The sequence below is a fragment of the Vitis riparia genome, chromosome 9 (genome assembly GCF_004353265.1).
Source record: "Vitis riparia cultivar Riparia Gloire de Montpellier isolate 1030 chromosome 9, EGFV_Vit.rip_1.0, whole genome shotgun sequence".
Classification (NCBI taxonomy): domain Eukaryota; kingdom Viridiplantae; phylum Streptophyta; class Magnoliopsida; order Vitales; family Vitaceae; genus Vitis; species Vitis riparia.
In genome coordinates, this window is record NC_048439.1 from 10,876,241 (window position 1) to 10,893,704 (window position 17,464).

The 17,464-nt window shown below is 36.5% G+C and overlaps 2 protein-coding genes across 2 annotated transcripts; one reads left to right on the forward strand and one right to left on the reverse strand.

The window, feature by feature from the left end:
• Positions 1–6,226: 6,226 nt before the first annotated feature.
• Positions 6,227–14,237, forward strand: LOC117922522. The gene is made up of 2 exons (XM_034840654.1): positions 6,227–6,458; positions 13,185–14,237. The coding sequence occupies exon 2, from the start codon at positions 13,189–13,191 to the stop codon at positions 14,158–14,160; it is 972 nt and encodes a 323-aa protein (XP_034696545.1). The 5' UTR covers positions 6,227–6,458; positions 13,185–13,188; the 3' UTR covers positions 14,161–14,237.
• A 1,984-nt stretch (positions 14,238–16,221) lies between these two features.
• LOC117921798 (uncharacterized mitochondrial protein AtMg00810-like) lies at positions 16,222–17,184 on the reverse strand. The gene has a single exon (XM_034839758.1). It carries the CDS (start codon positions 17,182–17,184, stop codon positions 16,222–16,224), a length of 963 nt encoding a protein of 320 aa, XP_034695649.1.
• Between the last annotated feature and the right edge of the window lie 280 nt (positions 17,185–17,464).

Consider the following 17,464-nt stretch of genomic DNA (forward strand, 5'->3'; position numbering starts at 1 on the left):
AATAAAGAATGAAATGTATGAAAGTCCTAGTGCACCAACAACCTTACAAAGAGATCTTAAGAAACTTTGGTCTTGAAAAACTCTTCTCTTTGAGGTGGTCTTCTTCTTCATGATTTCTCCTTGACTTGATTTGTCTTTGGATTGCCACTTTGGAAGTCGTCTTGCCTAATCACACTTGAAATATAATCATTAGTTCTAAACCTTATTTCGTTATCATCAAAATCAAGATTAACCAAACCTTGGTTTCACAATCTCCCTCTTTTTGATGATGACAAAACCAAGGTTGCTAAAAAGATCCCTCTCAATATATGCTCCTTTGAATTTAGAAAATATTCAAGTTTAGAAACTTTCAAGGAGTATATTAAGGATGCTCAAAATGATATAATTAAACATAAATAACATAAAAAGCAATTTAGCAATTTGGCAAGACATTATTATTAAATATGATGCATACAAATATAACCAAAAGAGCACATAGCATCAATATGAATAGGATTGCTAAAACAATATTTGAAATATCTTCCCAAGTTAGCAACCTCCCATTACTTCTCCCCCTTTTTGTCATCAACAAAAAGTTTTAATAAAGTATATAAGGGGAATCACATGTTTATCAAAAGTTTAAAAAATAAACAATAAGCATGATATGATTTCTCATGAAAATGAATCTCCCCCTTTTTCATTTAAGAATAGTTTTCAAATAAAAGACTGCTCATCTTCAGAGCATTCCCAATTTAAATCATGATTTGAAAAAATATATATGGGAGAACATATGCATTTAAAAAGATATATAACATGCATTGAATAACATATTTAGGGCATACAAGCATATGATCATTCAATTTTACATAGGTATATATAAAAAATCTTCTTTTTAAATTCAAAACCTTGGTTTAACAAATATGCCAATTTTATCAAAGTGATACCAAAAGTTATATTATCAAAAGATATACCAAGTGTTAGCAAAATGATACCAATTGCAAATTCAGCTTTAGAAGGGATACCATTACCAATATTATCAATGCATTTCTTCCAAGGTAAGCATATCCTCCTTTTTGCATGGATCCATACAAAACAAATTTAGTAACATTTGGTACCCATATCCTTTTGGCTCCTAGAGGGTTAGTCTTTCTTCCATTTGGAATCCAAAATAATTTAGAGTTTTGAAGGAGATTTTCTTAAGGGACAAATATTACTAATGTGACCTCATTTTTCACAAAATTTGCAAATAGTTGAAGGTGAAAAACTAGAGGCTTCCTTTAAAAAAAAATTGATTTTTTTTTTTTTTTTGAAAAGGTTATAGGCTAGCCTCCTTTTATTAAAAATTGCATTTTTGATTTGCCAAAATCATATCAAAGGTCTTTTGGCCATTTGAGAATTTTTAACTCCTCATTTTCCTTTTCAAAAGAGATTTTTGTCTTCTCAATATTTTCAAAATTTTCATTATGTTCATTGAGCTCATTTTGAAGACAAGAATTCTTTTTCTTGAGAGAAATATTTTTGAAAACAAGTTTTTCAATATCAAAATATAATTCTTGAAGTGCATCTTGAAATTCAAAATGGTTGGAGTTGGAGTTTACCTTATCACTTTCACTTTCACTTTCTTCCTCTTCATCATCATTTGTTATAGCCATAAAGGCTATACTTTTCTCATTTTCTTCAACTCTTTGATGATTGTACAACTTTATCTCATAAGTCATGAGTGACCCAATGAGTTCTTCAAGTGAGAGCTTGGTGAGATCCTTCGCTTCTTGAATAGCCGTCACTTTTGTTTCCCATTTCTTTGGTAGAGACCTTAAGATCTTCATGACTTTCTCTACTTCGGTGTAGGTCTTTCCCAAGGCTTCAAGTTCATTCACAATCACAAGAAACCTAGAAAACATCTCAACAATAGATTCAAAATCCCTTATAGAAAATAATTCATAATCATGCATAAGGATATTGATTTTAGACTCTTTAACTTGGTCGTTTCCCTCATAAGTGACTTCTAATAGTTTCCAAATTTCTTTAGCCGACTTACAATGCCAAATACGATTAAATTCATTTCTATCAATAGCACAATGTAAGATAAAAACGGCTTTGGCATTTAATTGAACTTTCTTTCTATCAAGTTCATCCCATTCATGCTTAAGTTTTGGAACCATCACTCCATTTTCTAATTTTGAAGGATTGTGGGGACCATCTTCAATGACATCCCATAAATCAAGATTAGTAGATTGGATAAACCAAGTCATTTTGGTTTTCCAATAGGGATAATCGGTTCCCGTGAAAAGTGGAGGTCGGGTAGTTGAAAAACTTTCAACTTGGGATGAGGTTGATGGAATAGTCATTACTTCTTAGACGGTTAAGTCTTAACAAGAAGCCTTGCTCTGATACCAATTGTTAGGAATTTGAGGCTAATCCAAAATATGATAATCACCCTAGAGGGGAGGGGGGGGGGGGGGGGGGGGGAGGGGGGTAAATAGGGTGATGGTCTCTTTTTCACAAATTTAAACTATGCAAAAATAAGAGACAATTATATGCAAATATATAATAAACAAAATAAACACAATTGCATATAATTTAAAAGAGTTAGGGAAGAGAGAGTGCAAACACTAGAGTTTATAGTGGTTTGGCACTTCTTTGCCTACGTCCACTCTCCTCAATCTCCAAACCGAGTGAGGGTTCCACTATCTTGAAACTTCAACCAAGCTTCCAATCTCTTTACAATTGGATTATGGTTCCAATTCACCCTCTTGGACTTTTGGCACCAAGAACCCTTTACACTTGTCAAGAGTTATCCCACTCTTGAACAACCTCTCAAGTGATACCCCTCACTTGAGAAAATTCCTTTCAAAGATATACAAAGATTGATCTCACAAAAATCCTAGTAATAGAACTTTAGGCTCAAAGATACAAGAAAAACTAGGATTGAATGGTGTACTAAAGATATGCAAGTTATGAAACAATGGTGCACTCAAAAACACTCTTCCAAGGCTCAAATATATTCAAGAATGATTTGGGAAGGTTAAGTTTTTGAAACAATGAAGATTGGAGCCTTTTTATAGAAGAAAAAAGTCAAACTAGCCGTTGGGGGTTCGACCGGTCGAGTTAGGGGTCGACCGGTTGACTAGCCGTTAGGAAAAGTGACCGTTGGGCCTTAACCGGACCTCAACCGGTTGAGGTTCAACCTTGACTGGGAAGAGAAGGCCACTGGGAGAGAGAGAAACTTTTTGGCCTCCTTCAACTGGTCCTCGACCGGACGAGCACAACCGGTCGACCGGTTGAATCGGTTGAGCCATTTTTTTGGCTTAACACTCAACCTTTTTCAACTTAAAACCTTTTAACACAAGTTTGAAAATCATTTAACACAAGGTTTTAGTTGAAAACATGAAATCATCCAATTCTTAAGATATTTAAAACAATATTACTCTTGGATGATTTTGGTGTATAAGTAAATAATGAAATGCATGAAAGTCCTAGTGCACCAACAATCTTACAAAGAGATCTTAAGAAGTTTTGGTCTTGAAAAACTCTTCTCTTTGAGGTGGTCTTCTTCTTCATGATTTCTCCTTGGCTTGATTTGTCTTTGGATTGCCACTTTGGAAGTCGTCTTGCCTAATCACACTTGAAATATAATCATTAGTTCTAAACCTTGTTTTGTTATCATCAAAATCAAGGTTAACTAAACCTTGGTTTCACATTATTGATTATGCTAATGTAGTTAGACATTTTGACATATATAGTTGGACATTTTGAAATATGTAATTGGACCTTTTGATATATGTTGATTTAAATTTAAATGTAGCTTCATGATAGCAGGTTTCTAATTGAATGACAATGTTATTCTAAAGTTATCAATAATATTGCTATGGACTTTCTAGGCAAGGAATTATTTGTGGACATACTTGAAAGAAGTTCTGTCTATTCTAAACTTATCAGACTTAATATGGATTTAATATGTATCAAGTTGATTTTGTATAAAATCATTGGAAGTTATGTCCACAATTAACAATTTAAACTTAATTGTTGTCAAGTTGTTTTGTATACAAACTTGAAGGTAATTAAGTTCGCAAACTTGAAGGTAACTAAGTCCACAGTCTTAACAAAACACATAAACGTAACTACTATTAAGTTAACTATGAACATACTTGAAAGTTGTTAAGTCTAAGTTTATTCTAAAGTATCACATTCAATCTAGACTTAACAAGTATCAAGTTGATTTTGTATAGATTTGTAGGAAGTTATGTCTACAGTTGACATTTTAACGCGAACTTAACTATTGTCAAGTTGTTTTGTGTATAAACTAGAAGGTAGTTAACTCCACAATCTTCACAGAACACCTGAACGTAACTACTATCAAGTTAACCATGTACAAACTTGAAAGATGTTAAGTCTAAGTCCACAGTTATCATATTTAATCTTAACTTAATAAGTATAGAGTTTATTTTGTATAGACGCATTAGTATCAAGTTTATTTGATCATTTCATTCTTTTAACTCTGTTTTTCATGGCTGTAAATGATATTAAAAAATTAAAACAATTTCAAACTTATTTAAATATTTGTTACATCTCATTAAAGGTTTGAAAATATTCAATAAATAAAAAACGAAAGAAAAATATATGAAAAATAAATAAATAAACTTACACTATTTATCCAACCACAACTTTAAGCACTTTAAGTTAAAGAAATTTGAAAAGAATCCATGTGTAAAATTTGAAAAAATGTAAAACTAGAATAACCAAAGAAAATGGGCTAAAACATTAGTAGGAGGGAAAATGCGTTGAAAAACGTACACTCTTTAACCAAAGAAAATATGTTGAAAAATTATAAAGAAGATAAAAGAGAGGAAAAGTAATAACTAGAAGGAAAATGAGCTGGGGGTATTTTTATCCGAAATGGGCCACTTTTGAAGCTATTAAAAGTGGGAGGTTAGTTTTACAATTATGAGAGAATTTTGTCTATTTTAATAAGTTATTCCTAAATTTTAACCGTTGGATTTAAATTTGATTCAAATTTGGCTATTAGATCTTTATATAATCATTGGAAACATTTCCTAGTCGTTGGATCAAGTCAAGATTGATTTGACACCATTGGATCACAAATTTGACTGTTAGATGCCTTTACAAAAACACGGGTGAAATTTGGGTCATCAGATCGTCAAAAATTCAAATCTGGTCATTCGATGTATGGAGGATAGCATGAAAAAAACATGAAAAAATCGTCGATTTTTTCATGTTTTCCTTCATTGCCGTCGTGCGTCACCCCCATGCGTGATTTTTCACCAATATATCTCCTCTAAACTGATATATCACTGATATTTTGGTTATTTTGCTTAAATTCCTATCGATTGATAATTGATAATTGATACTCGATATCGTTTTAGGCACCACTGATATCTGATATTTCACCGAAAAAAAACCAGCATTTCAATCCTTGCCCTCAAGTGATCAGGTGGCTATATTGAGGACGCTCAAGTGGCCCGCATATTTATTTCTAGGGATTCTATAAAAAAAATTTTGAAATATTTTAATTTTTCTAAACTAAGATTTCCCTTTGCTATTATTCGTAGTTGTTATTTTCATTTTATTTCCTTGTACTCATCACTAAAAAAACTATGTTTGGTTCTTGAAAATTTTAAAGAAAAATCTAAGTGAATAGATTTAAGTTAATAAATAATTTTTACATATCTATTCAAACCCAATTTTCCTCTTTATATAAAGATTAAATAATTTGATGTACAAAAACCTTAATTAATTTTTACTACATTTAATTTTCTTACAAAGACTTTTCATATTAAGCCAAGGATGACAAACATTGTTTTCCTTGACATATACTTTCTTTCTTTCATGGGTTTTTTTTTTTTTTTTTAGTGAAATCAATTATGAAAAAAATCATTTTCTTTAACATTTTTTTTTCTTTCTTTAATACTTTCCAAGAACCAAATATGACATTTTGTAGACCCCCATTTGGGCTCATTTTCTGCAGCTTACCTTTTGCCAAATGTCACCATCTAGGGGAAGCCACGTGTCACGTTTTGACTAGCTGCTAGGGAATCAGCCTTGCTTTTTGGGAAGCAAATCAGAGGCTGACACGTGGAGGGGTCTTCTAGAAGGTTCCTACATGCCGTTAGCAGGAGCGGAGGAGAGAGAGAGAAGAAGCGGCTGCAAGGTAGTGGAGGAGGTGGCTGCTGCAGAGACGGTTGGAGGGGGGCAAATCCGGGAGAGAGGAAGGGAAGAAAAAGGAAAAAGAAAAGCTGTAGGAGGGATCCTGGGTTTTGGGGGAGACGACGGAGAGCTTTCAGAGAGGAAGAGGTTTTGGTTTGGTTATTTTTGGGCGGAGAGAGCTTTTAGAGAGGGGCTGCCATTAGAAGGTAACAGAGAGCTACTGGGGGAGGAGGTTCCTGAAGGCTGGTTACAGAAGAAGAGGTTAGGATTTTTTAGAGAGGGGTTTTTCAGCTGGAAGAGAGGAGAAGAAAAAGGTATGGCTGCCATTAATCTTTTGTTTTCTCTTCTATTGGTAAATAGTCTCTTTCTCTCTTCTCAATGTGGATTGCTTGACTTATGTTCAGCTTTGATGAGTTTATTGCTTTTATCTTGTTTATTTTCTTTGGAATAATTTGAGGGTAACACAGTTCTGTTTTATCTTTAATATGCATCATGTGAGAGTTTTGTTTTTTTTTGCCTTCATTTCCATGGGATGCGATATACTTTACTCACCATCATCAAGGCCCGTTGAGAAAAATATGGAACGTGGCCTGTATGAACTCCTTTTAGCTTCTACCATTTGTGCTCTGTTTTAGCTATCTTCCCCTGTTTCTGATACTTGTCCTGGGTGAGCATTTATTTTCTCATCTCTGCCCAAAGGAGCAAGGAAATTCCAGTAATGTATTTCAGCAGTAATCTTGGGGACTCTCATGATATCTCTCTCAAGCCTTCACCGTAATCTTTGATACTGGTGGTTCAAACCTGTGGGTTCCGTCATCCAAGGAAATACTCTCAGCTGCCGTGCTCTCTGCATCGTGTTGTGCAAGGCTTGCATGACACTGTTCATCCGTTGGTTGCTTGTGACACATTTCCGAATCTGTCTTTATTTTTTGGAAGTGAAGATAAGCTGCCCGCTCTCTTAGTCTATCTTTCTCTAGCTTGGAAAACACACTCACTCTCTCAGACTCCATTTTGACAAGCTCTGTGTCCTATCCCTCCCCCTTTCCTGTTTTTTTTTTTTGCTTTGCTTTCGCTGGGGAACCTACCTCTGTATTTGCAGAAAACCCAACTGGGGCTATTATTAAACCTTCGCAAGCCAGCAAAACCCATTACTCTGGTCATTAGAGATCCCACATGGGATTTGTTTTGGTTCCTCCAGTCCGGGCGCTCTTATATTTAAGGTTTCAGATAACAGAGATCTTGGACGACAGAACCAAGGTAGGATTACCACAGGGATTGGTTTCTGCTCATATGGGTACGACTTGCTTGGACCTTCTTCGGGTTTGAGTTCCCCAGTTGAGTCAGTGAACGGTTTCGACTAAGTCAGAGAGAGACAAAAGGGGGGGGATTACCTTGCTGGGTTGACTCGCCAGATTGCGCACACATCTCTCCAAGATGAGTTTATGAAAAGCGTGCCACCAGTGGACTTGCAGCCGTTACTGCCGATTGGCAAGTTTCTTCTGGAGCTTGACTTGCAAGAAAATGAAGTTGAGGGTCGCACAGGCCAATGTTTAAGCTGCTTCCCTGACAGTAGCACATCACTAATCTCCTTGAATATTCGCATGCCTCAAGGGAGAAGTTAATTTGACTGCCCTTGAAAGACTGGTGGCCAGAGGTCTTAATTTCAAGAGTTTGAGGTTGAACCATGAGGTGCCCTTTGACGCACTCCAAAGAATTCTTATACATGCGCCTCAACTTGTGGGTTTAGGCACTGGTTCCTATGTTCATGATCTCGATTCTATTAACATCAGGACAAAGGCTCTAATGGAGGCTAAAGCTGAGACATGTTTGAATCAGATAAAGGTTTAGTTTCGAATGGTACCAATCAACTGTGTTGGTTTCTTTTCAGACAGTGGAACTGGTTTGAGGCGTTTATGAAGTATCAGGAGAACATAAGATGATGTATGCGCATTATTTGTGATCCCTCGAGGTCCCATCAAGGTGTTTTAGCTCTCAAAGTCTTGAAGTTTCTCTGACATGTCATGGAACTTTACCACAACAACCATTTTTACTAAAGTAAAGTTGAAGGAGAAAAATTTGTCTCAGGTGCATGTCTTCGAAGTGACATTCATCAGAACGTCAAACTTAGCCTTCATCAGCGCCCTCATGACACAGTTGGAAGTGTGTACACCGGTGACCCATTGTGGTTATGATTGGTTACAGTTGTCAACCAACCTGTATGTGGAGAGGTTTCTAGAATTTTTTTTATGGAACACATGGATGACTGGTCAATGGAACAGCATGGAATTCCAATTCCATCATCACGACTTGTCACGGCAGCAAAGACATCAGTAGGTATGTCTTCAGAAGAGAAGTGCAGAGAACCTGGCTCGTAAAACTACATGAGATCCCAATCCATTGACGAAGAACCAAGTCATACTCGAGCCATATGCCAAGGACCCTAGTTAAACCACTCATACCCATCTTTCTCTCTCCACATTTCCACACCTACTCTCATACCCATTTTCCGCACCACTCATCTCTCTATACATCCTCATGCCCACATCAAACCCATTTCTTCTCACCACCTCTCCTATCCATCCCTATCTTATACGCACCCGTGGCCATCTTTCAATGATCCCTCATTCCTCAAGCCTATTTACACACTCCGCCTCTCACCATGCATGCCTATTCCATGCTCACCATGCCCATCACCTACACCTTCTATTTCACCTTTCTCACCCCTCCATACCCATTCATCAAATTCACACCTACCCATGATCATATCTCTCATGCATTTTTTTAATGCATACCAACCCATTTCCTTTATTAGATCCTCCATCTCTCATTCTCCATGGATTCGTTTTCCATTCTTCTCAGCGGCTGCATCTCTCCAAAGTAATGACAGTCACACTAGCATTTCTCTGACCACAAAAATTGATTTAGTTGGAAGGCCAGTAGCGGTGCATTCCCTCGGACTTGTTCTTGGTCCCAACTTTGTTCTCATTTCCATTCTAACCCCCGGCAGTGAGAGCTAGACTGGATCTTCTTGTTGCATCAGGGAAAGAATTCTTCAGCATGACATGGTTAAGTTGGCATGGGGTAATCTGCTCGTACAGGAATTGGTAAAATGTTAGGCGCTTCACTGCTGCGTGAGAACTTCACCAAATGCAATGCAGGCCTGGGTTTCTCCAATGCTAACCTCATTTCCGCTTTGACCTTGAATGACGAAGATGATGGCTAATCGCGTGTTGATGAGAATGGCCTCGGAAATCATGATGGCCATGGGACCTGAAGACTTGAGAAATGCTGCAGAATATTCTAAAAGGTCTGCATGGAGATTTTATGGTTTTGATGGGTAAGGATACCATGATGAAGCGCTCCATTAAGCTTAATGCAGAGAAGACTTGGAAGATTCTGGAACATGTAATCCATCATGAGATAATACAGTCATAATGCAAGTGTTCATGCTTCTGTTCGGTCTCAGCAGTCTTCTGATGGAAAGTGTTGGCTGTCACTGTCATCACCCAAGATGCCAAAGCTGCTTCCCACTCTCCGGTCCCGTGGATTCCTTTAATATCTGCGTGTCATCTGAAGGACTTGTTTTGAAATCTCATTTGCTGGTTTTACTCTAAGGGAAGAAGTTTTCATTGACGAGGATTTTGATGAGCCTAAGTCTGTTACATTTGAAAGGTCAATATGCACTCGAGATACCTGAATTTGTATTGGATCATGATGAGAAACTACACTGTGGTGCTTGACAGTGTCAATTTAAGCAGAAAAACCGCTGCACAGATGTCCTATCATGGTTGCTCTCAACTCATGTAAGGATTATAGACCATCAGTTATCAATGAATGCTTCACGGGGACTTCCTCTACTGGAAACGTTTATCAGTTTATAGCTACACAAGGTCCACTACCCCACACCGGTGAGGATTTCTGGGAGATGGTAATCCATAATCATTGTCCTTTTATTGTGATGCTTACTCGTTTAGGTGGCAACTACAAGACGGTGAAATGTGGAGATTATTTTCGGGCAGGGGATGATCCTAGAAAATTTGGGCTTCAGCATGTAATGACAACTCTCGGTGAGAATTTGACTGATGAAGAGCTCAATGCCAATCTTTGCGGCAATGATATCATGGCCTTTATTCCAGATACATGGAAAATTCTCCACTTGTGGCTGCTATGCATAAAAGGGTAATTTTGGAAGAAATGCCAACTATTTGATAACCCAGATGAATTTCAGGCTACTGTTGAGAAACACTCACTTGAAAATAATTCTGAGTGTATAGTCAAAGACAACCGTTCTGAATATATGCGCGCTCGATGCAAGGTTGACGATCCTCCTGGGAAAGTAACATCTGTTTGTGAAAGAAACACAAGTTTAATCATGGTGAAAGGATTTATCAGCATTCATAAACATTCTGGGCAGGATCAGATAGTTTGCAAACTGGGTTTGACCCTATGTCAAGAAGCAAAGCAAAGCCGCCTGGGGTGGAGTTATATGCAGTCTTTGATGTCTCACGAGGTCCGACTGATGCTTTCTGGAAGAATTTGATTCATACCCCTCCAAGACATGACGTGTTATACCTAGCCTTCAAAAGATTCAAGATCACCTCAGCTACACCCACCTGATGGGAGCTCAAAACATAGTCAAGATGTTTACGTGGAAATGATTCTAAAGAAAGGTCACGGAAAAGATGTACCTCGGGCGCTGGGTCTCTCCTTGGCTGGTTTATCTTTACATAATAGCACGGGAACCTCAAGGTTCTCTGCTGGCAGTAGCTATATATCGGATGAGCAGCAGAACTTAGCGCCACGTCATGTTAATGGGAACAACCAAACTCCTTCTGGATATGGTGCTGCAGGTTTCGTTTCAAATGCAACCTATGGAGCTACAGGTCCTCAAGATGCTCTGGTCGATGCTGGTGTTTCAGGACCCATGGGTCAATCTCCAAGTGACGCTTCTGGATACAAAAGTCCAGGTTTTGAATATGATAATTACTGTGGGAAGTATGAACCGGTTTAGTTGAATGGCAAGAAGGCGCCGGTCATGTTTAGTGATCCAGTTTGAACAGCCACCACGATGAGGAGGTTAGATTACAGACCAGTGTATCATAGTATTGTTGTGATCCTTCAAAATGGCATTGTGCCGGTAGCTTCGCAAGACACCAATGTCTGGAGAGGAAAGTGCATGGGGAGGTTTAATTGCTTGAAGAAGTTAAGATGGTTATGCCTGGAGATGATGTTACAGCAATTTTCGAGTTGATATCTGTTGCTCCTCTTGAAGCTGGGCAAAGATTTATTTTGAGAGAGGGGGGGGTATTACAACCCAGGTGGTTGTGGTCGAAGGCTCTGTTGGTCGAGGTTCATGTTCTGAGTCACCAGATCCGTCTCAAGCTTTTTTTTTACACCGAGTCTATATGCTTTAATGAGAGAGAAAGGCGTGTCAGCAAGGCCACTCCACTCGAATCCTGAATCCACGTGTATGCATTTTTTTGGGTTTGCATGGTACACTATGTGCATGACCCCCTTCAACTACGTACCCCCTTTCTTTTATCCCTTTATCCTCTGATTTTAAAAATGATTTCTCAAATCTTCTTTTGTAAATATTCTTCTCAAATTCTGATTTTCAAATGATCCAAATTTTCCCATTTTCCATCCTTAGAATTTTTGGATACCGAAATCCCATTTTCCATAAAATTTGGTTGCCATTTTCCTTCCGGCAAGCCACTTTTGCATTTTCTTTGTTTTTAAAATGTTTTAAAAAATAAGTAAGAATTAAATTCCGTAATTCCAAGTGATGGAATTTATGGAATTGATTCATGCAAAATGAACGGGCTTTGGTGGGGGTCCGACATATGGGATTTTATAATTGATTGATTAATTGATTGATTGATTTAATTGCTATGAATGATCGATTTTATTATGCTCTGTGACATATCTCATGATTGTTATTGTACGCTAACCTCACTTCTTGATAGTGCATCGAAGATCATTGCCCAGGTATACATCTACACCCATTCTGATATTCCTATATGCATGTGTTGATTCTTATATGTGCATGATAGCTCCCGGTATTCACTGTTTTACTTGTCCATTGCCATGATTGCTTCATTTTATTAGTAGAGACCCGACTTTAGGGACTTGGAGGGGTGCTACGGTCCTTACCGTACCTTCCCGATAAGTAACCTGACCCCCGAACCCGACCCGGTTTTTCGTAGACCACCTTTTCCAAAACAAGGAGTCACACTTAGGGTTTTTCTTTCTTATTTTGTTTACCCTTTTAAAAATAAAACAAAAATAAGTGGCGACTCCAAGTCATTTTCAAATAATCAATAAAAATCAAATTTTCAAATAAAAATCGAGCTCGCCATCGAGTGGGAAACGCATTGAGTCGAAATGCGGGGTCCACACATTTATATTTTTTTTATGGTGAAACTAAACATAAAGAAAACCATTTTTATTTAACATTTTTTTTCTTTCCCTAATATTTTCCGAAAACAAAAAATAGACTAAAGAAAATGTTGGAAGTGAAATTTTAGAGACAGTTTTAATAGGATATAAAGCTTACATTTTGAAACAAAAGATAGAACACTACTTGAAGAGAAAAGGGTTTACTCTAAATATTATGCTTTTTATACATGAGACTAATAATAATATAACTTTGTTTAATAATTTTAAAATTTTTATTACGTTAAAACAATTAAATTGACACATCACTTTTTTCATAAAATTAAAAATAAAATAAACAAGAATTTATTAAATTTTGAAGAGGTGCCCCTTGGCGGTACGAATTTGTTAACCAACCCAAGCAATCCTTAAAGAAGGTTTGTGACGTCGAAGACGTGCATGGAATTGGTCTCCTACGAATTTACTAAGCATTTTAGGAGGAGACTTGACTTCCTGTAGAAAAGTCAACGTTTCAACTCAACTTGCAGCACCCACTTGGCTTCCCACTTGCACGCACTTGCGCAGGACCTTTCCTTACTGCCTATATCAAGGTTGGAAGTTCACTCCTTTTGTAACCAGAGCACAACTTTTGGTTTTATAAACAGAAAAATGGAGTGCAGAGAGTTCCAGATCACTCTTGTTTCAGCTCAAAATCTTGAGAATGTTCGACAATTTTTCAAAAACAGAGTAAGAGTCTATGCAAAGGTTTCACTGGGAGGCAATCCCAGGACTGAGAAAACAACTCCGGTGGACAAGGAGGGGCAGACCAATCCAGTGTGGAACTTCAGTGCTTCCTACACAATAGGCAAGAACGCAGTGAAATGCCAAGACGTCAAGCTCCTCATCCAGTTTTTCTGCAGTCGGACATCCCGGGATACCAACATCGGCGAGGTGAGCGTATCCTTGAAGGAACTTTTCGACCGTTTCAGCACACTGCCTCAAGGTGAAGGTACTGCTAGGGTGAGTTACCCGGTGAAAAAGGGTGCTGCAGATTCCCAAGGAGAAGTGGGCTTTTCGTTTAAGTTTGGGGATATATTTGCTTTTGTCCCGCCACCCACCGACTGGGGCAAAATATGTTGGCAGGGGACCAAATTAATTGCGAAGGGAGGTATGTTATGTGTAAGGCTAACATTGCTTGCGAATGGAAATCTATTTGATGTGCCGATTGATGCTGTAGCCGACATTGCCCATACGTCATATGACATTTTAAGCCATGTGTTTGGTAGTGGAGGAGATTTTCTGGCTGATATTCCATGGGGTGAACCAGATTTGCCGGTTGATATTTCATGTCCAGTGGATACTACATCTAGTCTTCAAACAAATGTGTATGCAGGATCAAATGTGCCCGCTGATATTACAAATGTGGGTGCAGGATCAAAAGTGCTCGCTGAAGTTCCGATGGATGCTACTTTTAGTGGGGAGACGAATATGATCGATAATATTTCATGCTTACAAGCAAATGTTGAGATGGATGCTATTTTTAATGGTGAGACGAATGTCCCTGGTCATATTTCATTCATAGAACCAGATGCTACTTTTAGTGGTGAGATGGATGTATCTTATGATATTTCATATGCTTAGAAGCAGATGTATCTTATGTACTTTACTTGTATTTTATTCAAAATCTAAATAAATTTGAATTATTTAAACAATTGAAATATAGTGCACAAGTTGATACTGTATTCTCTATGCATCCTAGAGAATCTTGTATTTGGTTGAAAGTAAATTATGTCATTGTAATTCAACTGATCCTAGTGATACAAGAAATGATGATAGGCATGGCTGGTTTTTCTACAGCATCCAGGCATGACAAGTTAGAAAATAGTCATTGCCATCTCTTTTACTTGTCATCTACATTAGGGTGGGTTACTCGTGTTGGATTATATTTGTGTTGTATCAAAGGTCAAACATTCTATTAAACGGGTCAACCCCCGTAAATATGACATGAATAATAATATGGTTAAAAACATAAATCAAAATATGACCAAATTATTAAACAATTAACATATCATGCAATCCATTTAATTTATTTAATAGTCAAATCAAGTTAGATATTGTATGAGTCTCTACGGTAAATTTTCCAAGATGACATGTTTACGATTCAATGGACTTATTTATTCAAAATCAAATATTCAATGACTTAAATAAGTTAAGAGGGATAATCTAGTTAACTAATATGATTATTAAATAGGTCAATTTTTATCAAATTCATGTTATGTATGTTGATAAAAAAATTAAAAAAAAAATAAAAAAAACTTATTTATTAAATCGGTTATGTAGGTCGACATGAGTTTGATCCAAACATGATTATGCAATTAAATTGACCCAAAAACGAACTTATTAATGAAATGGGTTATGCAAATCGATATGCATTTGATCCAAGGGTTCATGATTATACCAACTTAAACCCACAAAAAAGTTGTTGAATTCTAATCATATCAAAATTTGTCATCCTTAATCTTATATTTTAAGTAAAGACCCACACAAGCATGATGTTCTACAGTCGTATTATACAAAATAATGGTACATTGTGTGGGGTGTTACAATGTTTCATTTTTATAGCATTTCTTTGGGTTGACGAAGAAGTGATTCCATATATTCTTAACCACCGGTTCTATCTTTTTAGCAGTTTGTGAAAGTCAAAATACAAAGACTTACTATCCGATATTGGATCAAGTTATCACCTACTCCCATTTGGCAATGTGGTGTAAATGGTAATAAATTTAGTATTTTAAATTCTATTTTAAGTAAATTTTAAAAAAATTTAAGATTATTTTTTTTTTCTTTGTTTCACTATATATATATAACCTAAAAATATTTTGATAATTTATTGGTACACATTATATTTCAAACCTTATTTAATTTTGTTTGTTTAGACAAATTATGTATAAATTTCAATTCCAATTATACATGAACTTCAATGTTATATGAATATAAATGTGTCAAAAATGATAGTAATAATACATACATATTACAATATACAAATCAAACAATAATAACCATAATAAGTATACTTAATATTTTTTAGTCAAATATGTAAATACAAACTATGAAACTTTTATCAAAATTAAAATAAGAATTCTTCAATGAGAGATTTTAATTTTTTTTTTTTATAAAAAAAATCTTAAAATATATAGCCATAGGAGCTAATTAATGAGTATACTTATATAGATTAGTTGTTGCTATGTCAATTTGTCATGATATTTAAATGATTTTGACTTATTCTACAACATTGATGTCATTTACATGAGGAAGATTTTATCTTTTAAAAACTTTCTTAAAATATATAGCCATATGAGTAGTTAATTAATGAGTGGAAAGTATTTTATAGATTAGTTGTTACCATGCCAACTTGTTATGATATTAAAATGACTTTGACTTATTATACAACATTAATGTCATTCACAAATAATATTCAACATTTACATAGAGTTGCAAGAGTGGAGTTTCATAGCACCCAAGTTTTATAAAGAGTACAAAATATTTTTTACTTGTTGTTTCTTATAATTTAAAGTGCTACTATAATAATTGTAGTATCCTCGAAGATGATTGCTAAATATTTAAAAGGGGCAAATTCGTCTTAAGGACATAGAGGATGTTTGGTAAAACTTAATACTTATTACTTAATGACTTAAGTTGATTTTATTCCCTTATCAACCCCTTACAAGGTGAGCGTGGGAGAAGGGATAACGTTGAGCTTGTTCGGAAGAAAAAGAACTGAGGCTTGGTGACGCCTTTGGTCAATGAATCAGCTAGCTGGAGATGTGAAGGGATAAAATCAACTTTCAAATTGCCATTAGCAACAAGTTCACGAACAAAGTGGTAGTCGATCGCAATATGTTTTGAGCGAGGGCGAGTAACCAGATTGACTGCCATAAAAATTGCACTTTGATTGTCACAAAGAATTTTAGGTGTTGTTGAGAGTGTAACATGGAGGTCCCGAAGTAGTTGAACAATCCAGGCAATATCAGCAATGGCAACAGCTAAAGAGCGATATTCTGCTTTGGCACTTGATCGAGAGACAGTGCTTTGTTTCTTAGAGAACCAAGAAACCAAATTGGTACCCAAAAAAATAGCGTAGCCAGTAGTGGAACAACGTGTATCAAGACAACTTGCCCAGTCTACATCAAAGTAAGCAAGAATATCATAAGTCGATTGTTGATGGAATTGAAGTCCATGATGAGGAGTGCCCTTAACATAGCGCAAAATGCGCTTGAGAGCATGAAAGTGGTCCTCAGTGGGAGCATGCATGAATTGGAAAATAGAATTCACACTAAAGGAGAGATACGAGCTGGTGATGGTCAGGTATTGAAGAGCACCTGCAAGTGAACGAAACATAGTAGGATCGGAGAACAATTTTCCTTTAGTTGAGAGATGTTGACCAACAACATAGGGTGTAGAAATAGGCTTTGCATCAATCATTGAAGCACGTTGCAACAAATCAAGGGCATACTTCGTTTGACTGAGAAACAAACCCTTCTCATTAGCTTGCACTTCAACGCCGAGGAAATAATGAAGATCACCCAAATCCTTCATGGAGAATTCCTTGGAAAGCCGAGTAATGAGGGTTTGAACCATAGAAGAATTACTTCCAGTTATGACCATGTCATCAACATAAAGAAGTAAATAAACAATTCCAACCGAGGAGTGATAGACAAATAATGAAGAATCAGCCTAACTGGAAAGAAATCCAAGTTTGAGCAAAAATGAGCTAAAACAATGAAACCAAGCTCAAGGAGCTTGTTTCAACCCATAAAGAGCCCTCTTTAGGCGACAAACATGTTGAGGGAACTGTGGATCTGTGTAACCAAACGGGAGGGAACTATGGATCTGTGTAACTAGACGATTGTTCCATATACACCTCTTCATTGAGAAAACCATGTAG

Excerpts from the sequence above, each read along its gene's own strand:
- LOC117921798 (XM_034839758.1), bottom strand. The coding sequence starts at position 17,184 with ATGGTCATAACTGGAAGTAATTCTTCTATGGTTCAAACCCTCATTACT.
- LOC117922522 (XM_034840654.1), top strand. The coding sequence starts at position 13,189 with ATGGAGTGCAGAGAGTTCCAGATCACTCTTGTTTCAGCTCAAAATCTT.